Genomic DNA, 591 nt, shown 5'->3' with positions numbered 1-591 from the left:
GTTCGATCCCGACCGCTTCCTCCCGCCGCGATCGGAGGAGGACTCGAGGTCTTCTCCTTCCTCGCCTGGGGCGTCGGTGCGTCAACTGCCCTCCGTCCCTCGCACCACCGCACATGACACACGCAACACACGCACGGCGTCTGAATGTGTGGGTGGGGAATAGGAAAGCACCCGTGCCTGGGGATGAAGTTCGCGAAGCTGGAGATGAAGAGCATCCTGGCGGTCCTGCTCACCACCTTCGAGTTCAAGCTGACGGCCAAGGAGGGCGCCCTCCCCGAGCCCGACCGCAACAACCTCCACACCACCCGCCCCAAGGAGCCCGTGTTCGTCTCCTACGAGGCCCTTCCTCCGCACGCCCACTTCGATTGACCTATCTCTTTCGCTCTTCGTTCTTTTTTCTTCGTCTTCGTTCTTCCTCCTTATTTATTCTTGCCTGGATGGTGTTCGAACACAGCCTGTTTCTACTTCTGGTGTGGTGGTCCTCTTCCTTCCTAGAGGGGAGGCTGAGGGGCAGCAGTCTCCAGGTCCATGGCAGACGCGTTGGTGTTGGCGGCTGACGCGTCCTGGGTCTCGGCTGGGGCGGCAGGGGCC

The 591-nt window shown here is 61.6% G+C and overlaps 2 protein-coding genes across 2 annotated transcripts in view; one reads left to right on the top strand and one right to left on the bottom strand.

Moving 5' to 3' along the window:
- Nucleotides 1-41: 41 nt before the first annotated feature.
- ACA1_027390 (uncharacterized protein) lies at nucleotides 42-369 on the top strand (the record flags this gene model as incomplete). The annotated part of the gene is made up of 2 exons (XM_004333459.1): nucleotides 42-76; nucleotides 164-369. Coding segments are annotated over 2 exons (241 nt in total), but the record flags the coding sequence as incomplete, so codon positions are not given.
- A 122-nt stretch (nucleotides 370-491) lies between these two features.
- The window catches only part of ACA1_027280 (uncharacterized protein), a gene marked incomplete at both ends in the record, with an annotated part of 973 nt that continues 873 nt past the window's right edge, over nucleotides 492-591 (bottom strand). The window contains one exon of the mRNA XM_004333458.1: nucleotides 492-563. Within this exon, the coding sequence (XP_004333506.1) occupies nucleotides 492-563 (72 nt within the window). The remainder of the gene's footprint in view (nucleotides 564-591) is intronic.

Source organism: Acanthamoeba castellanii, assembly GCF_000313135.1.
Source record: "Acanthamoeba castellanii str. Neff unplaced genomic scaffold scf7180000084465, whole genome shotgun sequence".
NCBI lineage: Eukaryota > Discosea > Longamoebia > Acanthamoebidae > Acanthamoeba > Acanthamoeba castellanii.
The sequence above is the reverse complement of the archived record's forward strand: the minus strand, read 5'-3'. Positions and strand labels throughout refer to the sequence as shown.